Here is a 16602-nt window from a genome sequence, read left to right as displayed (position 1 = left end):
AGTCCTGATACTTATCACTCAGGGACGTTTCCTGTCCCCGCGGAGGCCTGGGTGTTGTCCAAGTTACAGCAGCTGGATGGTCCCAGGGGGCGGAAGTGGCCCCCTGTAAGATGAGCTCACCAGGCACCCTTCCTCCTCCTCCCCTAGCTGTGGCTGGGATCTGAGGCTGGGCTCAGCTCCTCCTGGAACGAAGGGCAGGGTCAGCTATCGACCTCTAAGAAGGGCTGAAAACTTGGAAGTCACCTGGACGTCAGTGGGACCCAGAGGGCTAGAGACAGGAAGGGGTTAGTGGAACCTGGTTTTCAGAGGTGAGTCTAGGGTTGGCAATACCCATGAAGGCACATGATGTCGCTCCTGACTTGCTCTGGGAACCTGGGTGAGTTAGGCAACTTGACCCACCCTCAGTTTCCTTGTCTGTAAAATGGGGCTAATAGGAGGTCTCTCCTTAGAAGGTGGTTGTGGCACAATATGTGAAGGCTGCTGGCAGGGCCATGTTCACAGTCAGGGCCCTCTCCCGGTTATCGTCATTTGGAACATTTGGAACAGAAACACTGATCGAGTGCTTACTGTGATCATCACAGTGAATCCTCGTGGGGAACTGTCACTGCAGTTGCTCATAGCACTCCTATCTTGCCATCTGATTCCACATTGCTTGGAGGTCTTTCTCCGCCCCCCCCCCACTTTTGTTATTTATTTTAGAGAGCGAGAGCATGTGTGAGCCAGTGGAGGGACGGAGGGAGAGAGAGAATCCTAAACCGACTCTGTGCTGAGCACGGAGCCTGACGCAGGGCTCGATCCCACGACCCTGGGATTATAAGCTGAGCCGAAATCAAGAGTCGGAAGTCAACCAACTCAGCCACGCAGGGGCTCCCTGCTTGAGAGGACGTTTACCCAGGGCTCCACACCCTTGACTGTGTGATAAGCCATCCAGCATGCAGTAAGCAATCAATGATAGGCCACCACTGGTGGGCTCGGTGGGGCTGTTTGTATGCGAGGCCAGTGACCCAGCCCAACACCCATAATTGGGAGCGCCTGCCCCTGGGGCTGATCCTGAAACCCATGACTTGTTTGCATTGTCCATTGCCTCCCATTAGTGGTGCCCCAGGTTCCATTCAGCTACCTCAGCTGCTCTGAAGGATGGCTGCTGAATCCTGGGGGTACCCCTGGGGTTCTCCAGATCAAATATTGTCCTCCCAATGGCATGGCACCTCCCAGATGTCTCCCAAACTTGCGAATGTGTCATCTGGCTCTTGTGGGATGTGGTACTGAATGCACCACCAGAAACTGTATTTTTGGGGGGCTGGACCACAGAGCGAGGAGTCTGGGGGGAGGCAGTGTTGAGGAGCCTCGTATGCTGCTGGCTTGGGCTATGACCTGGGCATCTCCTTGACCTGGCTGTGCCCTTCACAGACCACGGTCTCCAGATGGGTTTCTTGGACAGTGCTCCCGCGGGGAGCACGATCCTGAGGGATTTCTGCTTCCAGAGTGTGTCTAGTGTGAGGGGGTAGCTGTAAAGTAGGCGGCTGGACCGGGCCTGAAACCCAAGATGATGCTGGAGAGAAATGCTAAGCTCGAAGTGTAACTGTGTGGGTGGTTTTTATTACAAAAACAATATAGAGTTATTGTAGAGGGCGATTCTTATTGCAAAAACAATCCAGATTCATTGTAGAACACAAGCAAAACACACACATACATCAAACACCCCACCAAAATTAACCAAAATGTGAACCACCTAGATATATATTACAGCACTTAATGATAGCTAAAATAATATGATTAATGTTCATTGAGCATTCACTAAATGCTTTACATGCTTTATTTCATTTCACCTATTCAGAAAACCATACTTTCGCCCATTTCAGACAACCATATTCATGAGAGATTTGAATTCAGGACCCTGTACTCATGAACACATGGTCGGAACCACTGAAGTCTGTGGTCCTCCATTAATTCTTCCATTTGCCCTCCATCTACTTTTCCATTCCTTCTTCTATCCATCCTTCTTTTTACGCATCTATTTTTTCCCTATCCACTGACCCATCTACCCATCCGTCCTTTGATCCATCCATCCATTCTTCCATCCTTCCACCTACCTATCCATCCAACTATCCATCTATCTATTCACCCCCTTTAATTTACCCGCCATCTCTCTGTCCTTTAGTGTATACATCATGCATCCATATATCCACCCATCTACCCATTCATCCTTCTGCCCTTTCACCCATCCATCCATGTACCCATGTGTGCATACATCCATTCACCCACCTGCTTACTTCTCATCCATCCATGCCTCCATCCATGCATCCATGGCTCCATCCATGCATCCATGCATCCATGCATCCATCCATCCATGCATCCAAGCCTCCATCCATCCATCCATGCATCCATTCATCCATCCATGCAACTATTTATTGAGCACCTGCTCTGTCCCAGGCACCTCTGTATTAAGGATATGACAGGATTCAGTGCCTTTATGGGCCAGACATTCTAGTGGGGAAGGAAGCAGATTCACGGTCCCATTAATAAGACAGGCAGTTTTATTTAATTTTTATTTTACTTACTTATTTTTTTGAGAATTGGGGGAGAGTGGGGGCAGGGCAGAGGGAGAGGGAGGAAGCGAATCTTATGCAGGCTCCATGCCCAGCATGAGCCCGATGTAGGGCTCATCTCACAACCCTGAGACCTTGACCTGAGCTGAAATCAAGAATCAGATGCTTAACCGACTGAGCCACCCAGGCGCCCCAATATCTGTTTTAGATGGGAATAAGGGAATGACTCTGAGGAAATTAACTTAGAGCTGAAGTGACCTAAAGGCAACAAAAGGGCTATCTGAAGAGCCTGGGTGGGAGGAAGGGTTCGGGACAGAAGAACTGACAAGTGCAAAGGCCCTAAGATAGGAGAAAGTTGGAAATGCTAGAAGAACCAAAGGAGCAGAGGAAGCTGGGCAGGAGGTACAGTGCAGGGTAACATGGGGTTGATGGTAAGCGTGGAGGCCCTTCGTGATAGGATGTGGGTTTGGGTTTTAAAGAGATTCTTCTGGCTGTCTAGCAGAGAATTACTTCAGGTTGAGGCAGGAAGCCTGGAGGACAGGGAGGAGGTAGTTGTCCCACAGGTGACAGAGGATGAGGGCAGAGGTGGAGGACAGCCCTCCCCAAGACCATTCCCCCCCACACCTGCCCCTCTGCAGTCTGAAAATTATGTATTTTTTCTCTAATGTCTGTCTCCCCTATGGGACTAGAACCCTCAGGAGGGCAGGGACTTTGTCTAGTTCACTGTCCTGTCCCCAGAACAGTGCCTGACATACAGCAGGTGTGCTCAGTAAATATTTGTCCGATGAATGACTGGTGTGTCCCAAAGAAAATCTGGGTGAAAATCACAACGAGGAGGGTGAATAATAGTGATGACCAGATAAAATAGCCTATGTGGAAAGCACTGTGCTGGGCTCCTGCCTTTCTGTCAGCCCTCCCCCTGCCCCCCTGCGCCTCCCTTGCTAGGCTGGACCTCAGGGAATTTTGGCAGCTCCTGGAGGCCCTATCGTCTGGCAGGCCATCAGCCAATCCCTGGCTGGTTCAGGTCTGGCTCACTTTCGGGAAAGGACTTCTCAGCCTGGGTGGGGCAGCCTTGGGTTGGGCCTCTTGACTGGGTAGGAGGGACTTGTGTGCAGTTGAAGACAGAGGTTCAGAGGGCAAGCCCTGGTCTTCCTAGCCTGTGAGCTCAAGCATGTCCTGTCCCCTCTGTAAGGCTCAGTTTGTTTGCAGAGCCATGGGGATGACCAGTAACAATGCTGACGTCTATCCAGCCCTTGGGATACCCCAGACACTGATCGTTCACGTAGTTCTTACGGTGGCTCCAGGAGGTGGAAACTCTTCTTGTTCCTGTTTTCCAGATTAGGACCCTGAGGACTGCAGAAGCAAAGTCGAACCCCTGTGCCCACGCAGGAGGTGTGACTTGAATCCACCCATAGCTTGTGCTTTGTGGATCTAACGTATCAATCCCATGTTTCCCAAGTTCTGGTCATTCTTGTATCACCTTGAGATTTGTTCCTATTTCTGTTCCACTTGGAGTGGTCCTTAGTTAACCTCCTTCTTGAACTCGACTCACCTTTTTAACAGCAGTTTTATCGAGATAGAATTCACGTACTATATGATTCATCCAGTTAAAGTGCCTGGTGGGCTCAGTCGGTGGAGCACGTAACTCTGAATCTCAGGGTTGTAAGTGCCAGCCCCATGTTGGGTACAGAGATGACTTAAAAACAAAATCTTAAAAAAAAAATAAAGTATACAGGGGTGCCAGTCAGTTAAACGTCTGCCTTCAGCTTGGTTGTAATCCCAGGGTCTTGGGATTGAGCCCCTCATTGGGCTCCCTGCTCAACTGGGGAGCCAGCTTCTCCCTTTCCCACTCCCCCTGCTTGTGTTCCCTCTCTCGCTATGTCTCTCTCTGTCAAATAAATAAAATCTTAAAAAAAAATAAAGTATACAAATTCAGATTACAGTTAAAAATAGAAATATGGTACAAACTTTCAGTTATAAAATAAATCACAGAGGTGAAAAGTACAGCCTAGGGAGTGTGGTTAATAAGACTGTAATAATGTCATTTTGTGACAGACGGTGACTACACTTAACCGTGATGAGCACTGAGTAATGGAGGGAATTGTTGAATCATTATGTTGTATACCTGAAACTAAGAATATTATGTTAATTATATGTCAGTAAAAAGAAATACCACATGACCCAGCAGTTCCACTTCTGGTTATTTATCTGAAGGAAACAACACACTGAGTCAAAAAGATATAGGCATCCCGTGTTTTGTTGCAACATTATTTATAATACGTAAGGTATGGAAGCAACTTATGGGTCCATGGATGGATGAGTGGATAAAGAAGATGTGAGCTATAGACAAGGGAATATTATTCAGCCATTAAAAAGAACACCATTTGTGACATGGATGGACCTTGAGGGCATTATGCTCAATGAAATAAGAAAAAGATAAATACCATATGATTTCACTTCTATGTAAAATCTAAAAAAATCCCCCCTCCCAAACAATCAAACAATCAAAACCAACCAAGCTCATACATACAGAGAACAGATGGGTGGTTGCCAGAGGTGGGGCTGCGGGGGGGAAGGAAAATGGGTGAAGGGGGTAAATACAAACTTCCAGCTGTAAAATCAATTTGGGAATGCAGTGTCAGCATGGGGACTCTAATTCATGATACCGTATGGCATATTTGAAAGTTGCTAAGAGAGCAGATCCTAAAAGTTCTCATCACAAGAAGAAAAAAAATTTTTTTAACTATGGTGATGGATGTTAGCCAGTGCTATGGTGGTGATCATTTCACAATGTATTCAGGTATCAAATCATTGGGCTTCCTGGGTGGCTTAGTTGGTTGAGTGCCTGACTCTTAGTTTTGGCTCAGGTCACAATCTCAGGGTCATGGAATTGAGCGCTGCGTCTAGCTCTGCACTCAGCTCAGCATCAACTTGAAATTCTCCTCCCTCTGCCCCTCCTGCTTGTGTTCTCTCTCTCTCTCTCTCAAATAATTAATAAATACTGAATCATTATGTTGAGTCCCTGAAGTAATTATGTTTTATGTCAATTAGACTTAAGTAAAAGAATAAAAGTACATAAAAAGCAAAAAAAAAATTTTAATGATTTTATTTACCCATTTGAGAGACAGAGAGAGCGCGCATGAGCAGGGAGGAGTAGAGGGGAGGGAGAGGGAGAGAGAATCTGAAGCAGGATCTGCTCTGAACACAGAGCCCAATGTGGGGCTCGATCCCATGACCCTGAGATCATGACCTGAGCTGAAACCAAGAGTCGGATGCTTAAGTGACTGAGCCACCCAGGCGTCCCCAAAGAAAAAAATTTAAAAAGTGTACAATTCAGTGGTTTTTATATTCACAGAGTTCTGCAACCTTCACCATGATCAATTTTAGAGCACTGTTATGACCAGGTGAAGAAACCAGGTACATATTAGCTATCATTGCCTCCTTCCTTCCAATGACCACAGCTGTGGGTATACCGGCATTCATCTCCTTCTGTCTCTAATGATTGGCCTGTTTTAGATATTTTCTGTAAATGGACTCATACAATGTGTGGCCTTTGCTGACTGACTTTGCTTTCACTTGGCATAATGTTTTCAGGGTTCCCCATGTTGTAATGCGTATCAGGACTCCATTCCTTTTTGTGGCTGCATAATATTTCATTGTGTGGATATACCACATGCTGACTTGTTTTTTAAAAACTTAAACATTTTATTTTTAAAAAGATTTTATTTATTTATTTTAGAGAGAAAAAATGAGAGAGAGCACAAGAGAGGGGATGGTCAGAGGGAGAAGCAGACTCCCTCCTGAGGAGGGAACCTGACGTGGGACTCGATCCTGGTACTCCACGATCATGACTTGAGCTGAAGGCAGTTGCTTGATCAGCTGAGCCACCCAGGTGCCCCCAAAACTTAAACATTTTAAGGATGTTCGATGGGCTAGTTATATTTGATGTAACACACATGGAAAGATATCACACACACGCTCTGGCATACTTGGGACATTGCCTTATGAACTAAGGCAAGCTGCCTGCTTTTTATATTTGGGATTTGGAAGCAGGTGCAACAAGGTGTACGCTCTTCCCATGGACGAGGAAAGCACACCCTGTTGCGCTCAGTTTTGCGAACATTTATTATGCTCAGGCTGCACACTGCGCCCATCCACATATTGGGTTGAAACACCAACATTCTGGTCTTGGAGGTCAGCAGGGGTGGAATACCGTAATTTCATAGGGTATACCCTTTGGATGGCTCCACCAGGTGGGCGATAGCAAGCCCTTTTTCCAGATGAGAACACTGAGGGTCAGGGAGGGAGGTGACTCAGCATGGGGACCCACTGTCCCTGCTCATTTCCTTTGGCCTTCCTTGGCACTGGGCAGTGACACTGTGGACTCACCTGTGGGGGACGGGCCCTTTTATTGATTCGGCAGTGAGAATGGGTTTCCCTGCGCCATCTCTACCCCCCTTGCTGCAGTGTGGCCATCTGTGTGCCTGGTGGTGCACACTGGCCAGGCAGCTGCCTGGGGACCCGACAAGTGTCCCAATCCCTGGTCTTCAGGACTTCTGACAGCCTGGTTCTCCCTCTCCCGCCCTGCAGCCCTGGGAGGGGCAATGCTGAGCATGTCCCCCTGGGGAGGATCGCTCCACATTTGGCAGTACCCTGTTGGGGAGCAAGGTGGCAGAATCCCCAGGGGTGGGCATTGGATCCGGCCCCTAACAAGGCTGTCTGGGTTTTCCTTTCTAGGGGAGAGAACAGAAGGCTTGAGGAGGATGGTGAGTGTTTCACTCAAGGTCACATGACCAGGTAGGAACTGAGCAGAGTCAAGACATCAGGATTCCTGCTTCCTGATTCATACTCTTTCCCTAGGACACCCTCCTGGTGCCCCCTTGCCCTTCCATGCCCCACCTTTGTTGGAGGGACCTGTCCATGCCGCCCCCCTCTAACAGGTGTGATGGGCTTGGGGTGCTAAAGCTCCCAAGCTGTTTGGGGGAGCCTGAATACCCACTGGGTGCTCACAAGCCTCAGGCACTCCTCTGGGGGATGCAGAGAGCCCACCAGGCCATTTGAGAGAGACATGAAGGTGCTCTCAACACTCAGCACCCTGGTGGGTAGGGAGATGGGTTTGGTCCCCTTCCCTATCTGTTCCCCGCATGCTGGAGTCCACCCCCAGCCTGGTCCATGGCCACCTGCCTCTGGCTGGGCCTGAGTCCACTGGGCTTTGCAGGAGAACTGCTGCCCACTGCCTTCCTTGCCCTGGGTGGACAGAACCTTGAGGGGACCCTGCCAGTCAGTGGGGGTGGCACAGATGGGATGAGACCCTCTGGAGTCACAGTCCAGTGAGGTTGACCATGGCTCCACAGAAATACAGAACCGAGTTCCATTCTTGCCTCTGGACAATTCACATGTGACGGCGGTACCTCCTTCAAAGGGCTTTAAGGATCGTACCCGTAATAGGAGCTCAAGACACGGCCATGGCACGGGGGAGGAGGAAAGAGGAAAGCACAGCAGGTGGGCTCTCGTCTCAGGCAAGCTTGGGTTCAAGGGCTCGTCTTCACCGCTTGCCGTTTGTGTGACTGTCCGATCGTCAGCCTCTGTTTCCATGTTTGTACAATGGGAATGATGGTAGAATCACCTCAGAGCGGGCTCTCATCAGGATTAACGGACATGTGGTCTGTGAAGTTCTTACTATCCTGGTGCTGGATGTGTCTTTGGCCACTGTTATTATTATTAGTGTAGTAATAATAATAATTCTGCAGTATCAGCGTCAAACATATCTGCATTTGTTGGATGACCTTGCAATATGGGGGTTGTGTTTCTTTGACAAGAGAAACCAACAGAGCTCCTCCTGTGGGGATTTGAAATAAAATGTTTGGCCTGAGGCCAGGGACTTTGTGTCCTGCCTCTCCTGGCCCTTGATGAATGAAGCCGGTGACCTGAGTGAGGCTGGCTCATGGATGGCCCCAACCCCAACTTTCTCTTGGAAACCAGTTCCCAAGTCTGGCCTCTTGGAGCCTGTGCGTCAGGAACAGAAAGGCCTGGATGTTTCTAAGATGCTCTAACCCCGTGGCCACCTGGGGGCACCCGCCATCCCTCACCCCACCCCTGGGCTCCGGGGTGAGTTGTGCTGACTATGGGACCAAGGGCTTGGCTTCTCACTCTCAGACTTACAGGAGGCCGAGGCTAGAGGAGCAGGGGTCACCAAAGCCCAGAGAGGGCAGGCCCGCGTCACCCAGCAAGCAGAGGGCAGGTGGTTCTGGGCAGGGATGTCTTCTGTACCTCATCAACCTCTGTCCTCACTGAGTTTGATTTCTGCACTTCCCACGTGTGCCACATAGTCTGTCCCTTACTCAGAAGTGGCACCCGATACTAAATAAACCACAAGGCCAAAGCTTCATCCCCCTGGGCCCACATATTCTTTACCTCGGTGTGTTTTCCAGAACTCCAGAGCTCCGGCAGGGTATGGAGGGGGGACAGTAATATTCACAAGCACTGCGGTGATACTTAACATGTGGGCACATGCTGTGAACCAGGCCCTCTGCCCCCCTTCATCCTCCCTATGGCCTCGTGTTTTCCCATTTTACAGATGAGGAAACTGAGGCACAGAGAGACATATTACGTTGCCTAAGGCCGCCTAGCTAGTGCATGGTTGAACTGCGATAGGAACCCAGGTAGCTGGGTGCCAAGACAGGCCTCATCCTGGCACCAGATTTTTTTTTCATTAATTTATTTTTAAATGGTGGTGAAAAATACACATAACGGAAACCTACCATCTTTGCTGTTTTGAGGCAAACAGTATGGCGGCATTAAGTATATTCACACCGTTGGTCTGCCATCTAACCATCCTGCTCCACAACTCTGCAGCTTCCAGAATGGACATTCTGTGCCCTTTGAACACGAAGTCCCCCTCCCTTGCTGTCCCAGCCACTGGCACCCAGCATTCCCCTGTCTGTCTCCGTGAATCTGACTACGCCAGGGGCCTCCTTATGTGGCATTGCGGGACGTTTGCATTTTGTGATTGGCTCATGTGACTCAGCGTCCCGTCCTCACCCATGCTGTAGCCCGTGTCAGAACTCCCTTGCTTTTTAAGGCTGGATAATACTGCATTGTGTGGATTGAGCACATTGTGTTTGTCCCTTCATTGGTCAGGGGACACTGGAGAGGCTCCCACCCCGTGGTGTGGTGGACAGTGCTGCTACCAACACAGGTGTATGGGTATCTCTTTGAGACCCTGCTTTCAATTTTTCTGGGTCTATACCCAGACGTGGGATTGCTGGACCCTAGCAATGTTTTTAATTCTCCGGGGAGCCGCCATACTGTTGTCCACAGAGCAGCGGCGCCATTTTACGTTCCCGCCATTTCATGTGCGCGGACTCCAGCATCGCTATCCCCACCAGCGTTTGTCCGTTTCTGTGTTTTTGATACTGGCCATCCACATAGACGTGACTGGCCCCTGCTTTCTGTGGGAGAGTCTGAGGATCTGTATTTGTGGTGCCTCGGTCCCTGGGAGAATGTCCGCTGCATCATGATGTGCTTTCTGGAAGTATCTTGGCCTCCCTTACCCTATGGTGAACTTTCACAGGACGTACCCAGTGCTGCACAAAGGGCTGGCCTGGATATAATAAAGAACCTGTTTTTCATAGACTCTGGGCATGCCCTGGCATGTGTCGTTTTGAGGAGAAATACATTAGGCCTGGGTCTTAACTCTTCCAGGATGCTGTCCAGGCACCGTGGACCCAACTCCTGGCTCACTGGGTTGGAAGTAGCACTGAAGTACCCAGAGCTTGGCTGTTCTGAAGAAGCCCCCCAGAAAGCTTTAAAAAATCCAGGTGCTGCTGGGTCTACCCTCTGGAGGCCCACACTCAGCAGGTCTGGGATGGAGCCTGAGCATTTGTAATAAAAAAGAAATCCCCTGGGCGCCTGGGGGGTTCAGCAGTTAAGTGTCTGCCTTCAGCTCAGGTCATGAGCCCCGGGTCCTGGGATCAAGTCCTGCATCAGGCCCCCTGCTTGGTGGGAAGTCTGCTTCTCCCTCTCCATCTGTTCCCCCCTCTCTTTATTTCAAATAAATAAAAGCTTTCAAAAAACCCCACAAACAAACACCAAAAAAGAAAGAAATCCCCCCATGGTGCCCCACCCAGGTGTTACTTATAGGAACCTGATCCTATAACATATTATTTTACCCTGGCTACAGCTGAGGGGTTTATCCCAGAACTACCCAAGGGATGTGAATGTGTGCCTGCATCTCTGCTTGAGAGAGTGAAGGCATGGGTGGGTGGTGGGTGGGTGTGTACAGAGACCCTCCAGCTCTCTCATTCACACACCATCCCAATTTTGCCACGTCTGTGTGCCTCTGTTATTATTTATTATTAGAAAATAATATACATTTATATTATTATATATTATAAATTATATAATTAATTATATAATAAATAATAAAATATTTTATAGTACAGAATAGTAATATTTTATATTATTATCACAGTATTAATTATATCAATTGTATATAATATGTAAATATTAATAAGTATTTGAGTTGGTAATTAAAATATATAATTATTAAATATATTAATAATCAGTGATCCATATATTAATATAAAATTGTATTGATATTTTGTATCATTATTCTACTTCGAGAAAACCAGCACCTCTGGCCATTGGTAGTTTGCTTTAAGGATACAAACAAAGGGGGCGCCTGGATGATCAGTGGGTTAAGCCTCTGCCTTCAACTTGGGTCATAATCTCAGGGTCCTGGGATCGTGCCCCACATTGGGCTCTCTGCTCAGTGGGGATCCTGCTCCCCCGCAACCGCCTCTCTGCCTACTTGTGATCTCTGTCAAATAAATAAAATCTTAAAAAAAAAAAAAAGAAACAAAAGAGGGGCGTCTGGGTGACTCAGTCAGTGAAACCTCTGACTTCTGGTTTCCGCTCGGGTCGTGACCTCAGGGTTGTGAGATCGAGATCAAGATCAGGATTGCACGTTGGGCTCTGCACCAGGCTGGAGCCTGCTTGAGATTCTCTTTCCCCTTCCCTATGCTCTTTCTGCTCCTGCAGGAAGGAGGAGCTCGCTCTCTGTGTCCCTCTTTCTCTAAAATAAATCTTAACAAAAAAGAATACAAAGAAGACCAAACCGTGTCATAGTTCCGCCTGCATAAATGTTGCCATCCCGATGGGTTTTGAGCTGGAGGCCTTTCGTTGAAAGGGGCAATGAGCAAGTGTTGTGCCAGCGTTAAGTACGGCCGAGACCCAGTAGAGACTTTCTTCTGGCCGGACCTACTTTTTTTCTACAAGTTGGTGCCATGTCATGTCCAGCCCTGGGACTGTCTGCCTGTCATGCTTCATAAATGCAGAGTCAGGCAGTGAGGGTGTGAGACAGGAGCCTGGGTTTGGGGAGAGATAGCAGTTGGGGGTCCCAGTGGGCAAGGCTCACTCTATTGCCTGGCCATCACTGGAACTCTCCCATGGGTGTCAGCGCAAACCTCAGAGTCCCTTGACCTCTGAGCTTCCCTCGGGGCATCTGAATTCATGGGAAATACCGCTGGATGGCTGCTCTTTGCTATTAGCCATAGGGAAGCTAACAGGCAGGATCCCTTACCTCTAGGAGTTTATGGGTTGAAGAAGGGGCAGAACCTTGCAGGGGTGGGGGGAGAGGAGCAGGATGCTTTGAAGAAAGTCTGATGGAAGTAGTTTCTCTGAAGGGTTGGCTCTGGCTTTTCTGAGTGTAGTATGACAAGTCATTGCATCTGAGTGGCTTAGAACAAAGACATCTATTCTCTCAAACTCTGAAGGCTAGAAGTCCCAAATCAAGGTGTTGGCAGGGCTCTACTCCCTCCAAGGCTCCAGGGGAGGACCCTTCCTTTTGCCACTTCTGGTGACTTCTAGCATCTTCTAGCAATTCTTGGTGTTCCTTGGCTTCCATTTGTGTATCTCTCTCCTCTTCAAAGGACACCAGTCATTGGATTAGCCCCCCCACCAAATCCAGTGTGACTTCAGTAAGTAAGTCTATCTGCAAAGATCAAATAAGGTCATTTTCTAAGATTCCAGGTGCACATGAATTTTGGGGGAACAATCACTATTCAACCCGCCACACTGAGGAAGGTCCATTAAGACTGAGACCTAAAGGTTGTGTATTTGGCAGGAGTGAGGGGGGTGGGGAGAGAGTGTCCTTCCAGGCTGAGGGAACAGCATATGCGTAGGCTTCCCCGTGCGAGTATAGCAGAGGGCATTGTGACAGGAGCAGAATAGCAAGGGGAGTGTTGTAGGCTGAGGGCAGAGAAACTGGAGGGTCAGGCACAGAGCCATGGAAAGGGGGTGGATTTAATTCTGAGCCCCTCTAAAGATCCAGGCAGGGGGCACCATGTGATCAGATTCTCTTTTGGGAAAAGGCCGTCTAATGTCAGCCTGGGAAGGTGCATGCTGGTGACCGATGGTGTGTATTCTTTAAGGTTTACCTGCCCCCCACCCCCCGAGAACATTTACCTCCTGGCAGGTGGCTAGGGCAGTGCTAATACTCCCTGAACCGGAGACTCAGAGAGGGCAAGCAAATAGGGTCACACAGAGAGGACAAAGAGCACTGAGGGTCATTGCCGGGGCCTTCTGTCTTGCGAGTGCTCACCACACTGATGCAATGGTCCTTGGTTCTTGCAAGACAGCTGGGATTCCGGGTCAGGGGACATACCCCAGAACAGGGAACACTGATTTTATATACACACTCCTGCCTGTACGGAGTTATGTGCCCCTTCAAGAGAAGGTTTCATTTAGTGAATGTGGAATTCCCTTGTATGTGTGAGCTGCTATGACCCTCCCCACTCAGAACGGGAAGAAGCAGGCGAAGAACAGTAAACACTGACGTGTCCACGGAAGAGATTTTGGGAGGCTTGTGATAAAACCTGGGGCCAACACCCAAAGGGCACGGCAGGATAAATATGACCATTCCAGAACCTTTAAACTGATGTTTCCCTGACTTTGGGATGTATATTGGCATGGAGAAGAACTTGCTTTCTCTTGGGAAATAAAAATAATGTATTTCAGATGTAACATTCCATAGAGTGACCATATCAATTTTTTCCCACTGGGACCTGAAACATAAATCAGGCACTGTCTCCCAGGTATTAGGGATGCTAATAAGGGTGCTTATTTGCTGGACCAGAAGTCCCCAGTGCAGGGCAAGGCCCTTACTTCCTGCTTAGTCTCTTGTTTTTTCTGCTTAGTTTCTTGTTTTTTCATAAACTCCGAGAGGTAAGGGATCCTGCCTGCTAGCTTCCCTATGGCTAATAGCAAGCAGCAGCCATCCAGCGGTATTTCCCATGAATTTCTTAGTCTCAGTGCTGAGAGCAGGGAGGAGGGAGGAATTACTAGGGAAAACCCTCTTTCCGTTGAGGATTTTTCTCCAACTGTGTTTTGAGAGAGTGGTGAGGTGCTCCTTTGGGAGAAAGCTGAGTCAGTAATCACCAATGCCCTCCCCCCACCACCTCCCTGGCTGCTGAGATGGACCCCCTCCCCAGCAAGGTGGAGAGATGCTCTTTGTGTTTGCGTGTTTGGGGGTGGGGGGTGTGGAGCAGAGAAGTTAAATTTGGTTCCGGATCTGAGGGCTGGTTTCCTTCCTCTCCTGGGAAAGGTTCTGTGGAATGAATCACGTCCTCTCTTTAGAGTTCTGGGCCCACAGAATGTCAAGGCCAGGCTGGTGCTGTTGGAGGGACGCCCGCCCAGGGGATGTCAGACTCTGGTTTGCAATACCATGGAGGGACTTTGGGCCACAGGGATGATGCCTCTGGCTTCCCATTGAGGTGCATATATTAATTTCCATTCATTCATTCATCTACCCATTGCAATCCTAGGTGATGTTCAACTCCCTCCTGGGGGTGGGGCCTTGCATTAATCATCCATGCCTTCTTTGTTCCCCTGCTTGGGCCTAACCCTTTTCAGGCCCCAGGGACTCATTGACAGACAAGGCCCCTCCACACCCTAGGGTAGCAGCCCACTAGCTTCTCCTGTAAAGGACCAGATAGTTTTGGCTTTTTGGACTATAAGAGCCCCATCATGACTGACCGCCATATACTGCCCAAGCAGCCAGGGACAATATGTAACTGAGTGTGTCCTCCACTCAGATTTTCTTTTTTTTTTCTTTTTTTCTTTTTTTAAGAATTTATTTATTTATTTGACTGAATTCACAAGTAGGCAGAGAGGCAAGCAGAGAGAGATTGGAGGAAGCAGGCTCCCTGCAGAGCAGAGAGCCCGATGTGGGGCTCCATCCCAGGACCCTGGGATCATGACCTGAGCCGAAGGCAGAGACTTTAACCCACTGAGCCATCCAGGCACCACTCACATTTTCTTTATGGACACCAAAATTTGATTTTTCAAATAATTTTTATGTGTTACGAAGTATTATTCTTTCGATTATTTTTTTCAGTGATTTAAAAATCATTCTTTTTTTTTTTAAAGATTTTTTTTTTTAAGATTTTATTTATTTATTTGACAGAGAGAGATCACAAGTAGGCAGAGAGGCAGGCAGAGAGAGATAGGAGGAAACAGGCTCCCCACTGAGTAGAGAGCCCGATGCGGGGCTCGATCCCAGGACCCTGAGATCATGACCTGAGCCGAAGGCAGTGGCTTAACCCACTGAGCCACCCAGGCGCCCCTTTTTTAAAGATTTTATTTATATATTTGACAGAGAGACACACAGTGAGAGAGGGAACAAAAACAGAGGAAGTGGGGGAGGGAGAAGCAGACTTGCCGAGCAGGGAGCCCCATTCGGGGCTCGATCCCAGAATCCTGGGATCATGACCTGAGCTGAAGGCAGACACATAATGACTGAGCCACCCAGGTGCCCCCAAATCATTCCGATTTTTAAGCAGAGAGATGAAAGTGGAGGAGGAGGCAGCCCCTTCCTGCTGTGGGAACAGCAAGGGCAAAGGTCCCGAAGTCGGAACTTTCTGGGGGAAGGAAGTGGTGGCATGTACGAGGAACAGGAAGGTGTGTGTGGCTGAAGCCTGATGAGCGAGGGGGAGAGTGGTGAGGCCCTTTTAGATTTTTATGAAGACTTCCCCTCTCTGAGCTCACTTTCCCTGTTTAAAAGTAAAAGAGGATGGTAACAGCACCTTCCTTTATTAACGAAGGGACGAGGAATACGGAAGAGGTGTTTTGCTGAAGGCAGCATCTGACACAAGAAGGGGGGCCAATTGGGGCAGCATTGGGGTGGGGGTGATCACCTTGACATCTTCCTCTTGTACCATGGGCTTCTCCTGATGTTTTGTCTTCTGCGTGGAATATATCACCTGCTTGGCTGTGGGCTTCCCCAGAGCAGACACAGGGCTCTATTCCCTTGCCTATGCTTTGTGTGGGAACTGGTCCCAGGAAAGTCTCCCCAGGGACTGGGGAAGCCAGGCAGGGCAGGGAAAGAGGCCAGTGCTGGGTGTGTTCATCAGCAGGACAGGGGACCTCTGGGGACCGTGTCGAATGGGCAAGCACCCTGGGAGAGGTGGGAGCTGGGGTATGTGTATGTCAGGTCCTGTCCTTCACTGGCTGATGGCTGCTTCTGGGGGATTAGCTCCTGGCCACGTCTGGCGTGTCTGGCACCCCAACCCCCAGGGTAGGGGGAAGTCCTGGGGAAGAGCCTTGAAAGGTTTTGGAAGCAGTTGGAGCGTACAGGGTGATGGATGTGGCACCACTGCTGTGGGATTTTGTGTCCCCTTCAACACTAGCTCAGATGTTTCCTCGGCAGACACATCCCTCCAGCAGCTTCTAGTCCTCCCTCCTCTGTAGCCCCTGTTGTCCCCAGGTAGACCCTTCCCCGCCATCCCGGGATCTAGTGCTTTAGGGCCTGCCCCTGTCCTGCCTCCTTGGTCTGTGTTGGACCTGTGTCTTGTTCACTCCTGGATCCATCGGACGTGGCGTGCAGCAGGTGCCACAGCTGTTGCCTGGCGATGGTGAGTGCAGAGTGATGAGCGGGACCCCTGCCCTCAAGTGCCCAGGGTCCCTGCAGGAGGCCCATGAGTGACAGGTGGCCACGGTTCTGGGAAGCAGTGCAAGGAGCCAGTGTATGAGGTAACCATGCCTTTGACCCCTC

General features: G+C 49.3%; 1 protein-coding gene across 6 annotated transcripts in view; it reads left to right on the top strand.

Annotated features, from left to right (window-relative positions):
* KIAA1671 overlaps nucleotides 1–16602 on the top strand; it is a 184568-nt gene that overhangs the window by 12177 nt on the left and 155789 nt on the right. Inside the window, exon 1 of one of the 6 annotated variants that reach the window (XM_082698801.1) lies at nucleotides 7288–7346. The exons of the other annotated variants lie outside the window; for them this stretch is intronic. Coding sequence (XP_082554927.1) covers nucleotides 7339–7346 — 8 coding nt within the window. The 5' untranslated portion in view covers nucleotides 7288–7338. Of the gene's footprint in view, nucleotides 1–7287; nucleotides 7347–16602 lie in introns of those variants that run through there. 6 annotated transcript variants of the gene reach the window in all.

The sequence above is a fragment of the Mustela nivalis genome (genome assembly GCF_964662115.1).
Source record: "Mustela nivalis genome assembly, chromosome: 14".
Classification (NCBI taxonomy): domain Eukaryota; kingdom Metazoa; phylum Chordata; class Mammalia; order Carnivora; family Mustelidae; genus Mustela; species Mustela nivalis.
Note: the sequence above shows the minus strand (reverse complement) of the source record. Positions and strands in the feature narration are given on the sequence as shown.